We start from the raw sequence: 3,080 nt of genomic DNA on the forward strand, positions 1-3,080 counted from the left end.
CCCTCCCCCTCCCCCCGCCGCCGCCGTCTTCCCCTCGACCGACCTATCTACTCCGCGGGTCTTGTACCGCTACGCTTAGCTGCCATTGTGTCGGAGACGCCACTTCCGAGGCATCAAATTTAATTCTTCAATTGCGAAGAGCCAGAGAAAACGGCGAAGAGCGAGAGAGTGTATATGTGCGTGCGTGCACTTTGCCAGGGGAAAAAAAAAAAGAGGAGCGCGCGACCCTGCGCGAGTGATACGCCGGTGGTCCGGATACCGACGTGGCCCTGTGTCGTTCACCAGCAACGACCACGACAACGACAACGACGACGACGACGACGATATTGTCCTCGTCGCGGAGAAGCGGTCGCGCGCGTCCTCGAACTCTGGAAATTCATTCCACCGATGCTGTGTGTTCTACCGATTCTCTTTAAACTCCCGTGGAAGTTAGGTTAGGACAGTTACTTCCGCAGGTATTGGCCGATCGCCTGCCCCGTACTCCTCTCTCCTCCTCCCCCCCCTGTCTCTTTCTCACTATGTCTCCCCTTCCTCCGCTTCCCTCTCTTCGTGCCTTCACGCTGGTGGCGTCGTCTCCCGGTCACGGATGTTTCTCGGTTTCGCGCGTCGTCGTACGGGATATCTGGTCATCGTCGACGTCGACGTGCCGCTGGCTGCTCGTCGTCCGCGCGTGTGGCGTGTCCGCGATACTCTTCGCGTCACGCGGCGTAATCGCGCCGAAGGATTTTCGGGGATCCCATCGGGGCGCGTCGTGTGTTGCGGAGACGGCGGGGCGTACCGAGAATGCGCGCAGGAGAGATTCGGTAACCCAGTTGTATGGCCAACGCGAGTAAAGCGAGTAACAGCAGCGCGCCTGTGCGTGTGCATGCGTGCAGCAGCGTGCGTGTCCCCGCGTAACGTAGTCCGGTTTGTTCCACGCGGGGTTCTCTTTGCTGCACGCGCGAGATTAAACAGTGTCGTGGCTGCCTCCTCTGCAGCGCGCGTTTTCAAACAGCGTAACACGATATTCTTTCTCTCTCCCTTTCTCCCCCCCGCTCTCCTTCCTTTTCTCTCGGGAATAAAATGTCTCCGTGTTGATCGACTTTACACGCGTGTATTTGTGATTACAGAGTGACCACGGTCGAAAGAATGGAGGCCATGGATGTGGACGGAGATGCGGTGGTGGATCTGAGCATCAGGTGAAGTACCGTCTGTTTCTGGGGAGAATAGTTCTCTCGTTATTGTACCTCTTCTAATTAAATACGAAATAAAAGAAAAGTAACGACAACTTAAGCCTGTTTCTTATGGCGATGTCGCTTTAAATTTTACAATTTTAAATGTTAAAAAATGGGGAACAGTTATATACTATGGTAATTTATGATAATGCCTGCCTTTTATCCAGGCAAGAATTTCTTATCAGTATTAGGTTCTTATCACCGTGTGACGAAGTAGGTTGTTGTTACCTTTTAACTTGACATATTCTTGAATATATTTAAAACAGTAAAACTTTCAAGTTTTATTCTGCATGATAACAAATATTTGTGCGACAGATTCCCTAATTCCTGTAATGCCGTTCTTTCAGCAGCAGTGGTAGGCGTAATTCCCCGTCCCTTTCTGTGAATTCTGGTGATATCCCATTGGACTTGGGAGTTCACTATTCCTCCGGCTCCAATTTGGAGAACAATATGCCAGAGGCACGTAATATACAGAATGCGGCCCGTGGTATCTTGGCTCCTAAACGATCACATGGGGACGAACGTAAGCCACGTCGTAATCTTAGACCTAGAATCGAAAGGAGTTATGCCGAGAGTCCTGATGAGCCTAGGATGAATGGATATCTAAATGGAAATGCTTCGGATAGCGATGAAGGTTATTATTCTTTTTTTTATTTATTGTTAAAAAATAGAGAATTATTTATGAATTTTTATCTTAGTATTACATTGGATTTTATTTATGCTGAATGTTTAAACAGGTGACATGCCTCCGTTGGTGCCAATCAAGGAACTGTCATCCGATGAGTTGGCTGAACGCGAAAGACTACTAAGAAAATATAGAGAAGAGCTCAAATCTGAAGAAATGAAATTAGTGCTTTTGAAGAAATTGCGTCAGTCTCAGCAACTGAAAGAGAACATCGCGACAGCACCTAAAGTGCTCAACAAATTACCACCACCAGTAACGACGCAGCAGGTGCCTCATAGGTAAGATCCTTTGTAATGTTATCTTTTTTCAAAATATAATTTTATCATTGTTACGTCAAGTCGTTTTCTTTATCACAGAGCTGGGAAAGCACCTCCGCCTTTACTTAAGGGTCAACCTGCACCGAGCAGAAGTAGTAGTTTACATGCTCCACCACCTGGCATGGTACTGCCTCCTAACGCTGGTCGAAATGCCATTCCAAGTACAGGCGGGATGCCTCCTAACATGGTGATACCACAACCACCTCATCCTAGAGGAAGACCACCCAGTGTAGCGGCGGCGAGTGTCTCAAGTTATCATGCGCCAACGGACAGAACGGAGAGGTCTACAAAGGATCCAACACCGGCTCCAGCGCATCAAGTAAGTAAGGTATAATATCACATTTTACTATTTTTATTATAAGCTTTACATATATATATATATATAATGTTCAAGTTTTAATTTTACTTGAACTTAAGAATAAGTCAGTAAGACTGCTGAAAGCTTTACTGAATAATTTTAAGAACTAACACTTTCACTGCTAATACATTACTTGTGATCGCACGATACAATATAATTCGAGCGATCGTTAATGCGAACGCTGAAAGTCCGGCCGTGAAAGTGTTAAATAATTCTTTAATTGTGAACAACGTATGTAATCAATTTATTGTGTTTTTCTAAACACAAAGCTGCTTGCTGGATCGCAAGAAAATAAAACCACCGCATCCTTAAGCACACCTGTGAATTCGGAACAGGTATATTCATTCGTCGATCAATATATAATGTCTTCTATCTATATTCTCTAAAAGCTATTAATCTGTTTTTTTCCTACATTGATTATATTTTAATTAAGCTTTATTTTCTGTGCTTCTTGTTTCTAACGATTCTTTATTTTGTTAGTTTGTTCTATATATATATATATATAT

The 3,080-nt window shown here is 45.2% G+C and overlaps 1 protein-coding gene across 3 annotated transcripts in view; it reads left to right on the forward strand.

The window, feature by feature from the left end:
- The first annotated feature begins 706 nt into the window (after window positions 1-706).
- Window positions 707-3,080, forward strand: part of LOC108690764 (transcriptional repressor p66-alpha-like) — a 4,766-nt gene continuing 2,392 nt past the window's right edge. Inside the window, exons 1-6 of one of the 3 annotated variants that reach the window (XM_018198228.1) lie at window positions 707-803; window positions 1,110-1,178; window positions 1,565-1,848; window positions 1,952-2,177; window positions 2,256-2,544; window positions 2,844-2,909. In XM_018198228.1, coding sequence (XP_018053717.1) covers window positions 784-803; window positions 1,110-1,178; window positions 1,565-1,848; window positions 1,952-2,177; window positions 2,256-2,544; window positions 2,844-2,909 — 954 coding nt within the window. In that variant the 5' untranslated portion in view covers window positions 707-783. The remainder of the gene's footprint in view (window positions 804-1,109; window positions 1,179-1,564; window positions 1,849-1,951; window positions 2,178-2,255; window positions 2,545-2,843; window positions 2,910-3,080) is intronic. The other 2 variants (XM_018198229.1, XM_018198230.1) reach the window with 2 other exon arrangements.

This window comes from Atta colombica, unplaced genomic scaffold (assembly GCF_001594045.1).
Source record: "Atta colombica isolate Treedump-2 unplaced genomic scaffold, Acol1.0 scaffold35, whole genome shotgun sequence".
NCBI classification, from domain to species: domain Eukaryota; kingdom Metazoa; phylum Arthropoda; class Insecta; order Hymenoptera; family Formicidae; genus Atta; species Atta colombica.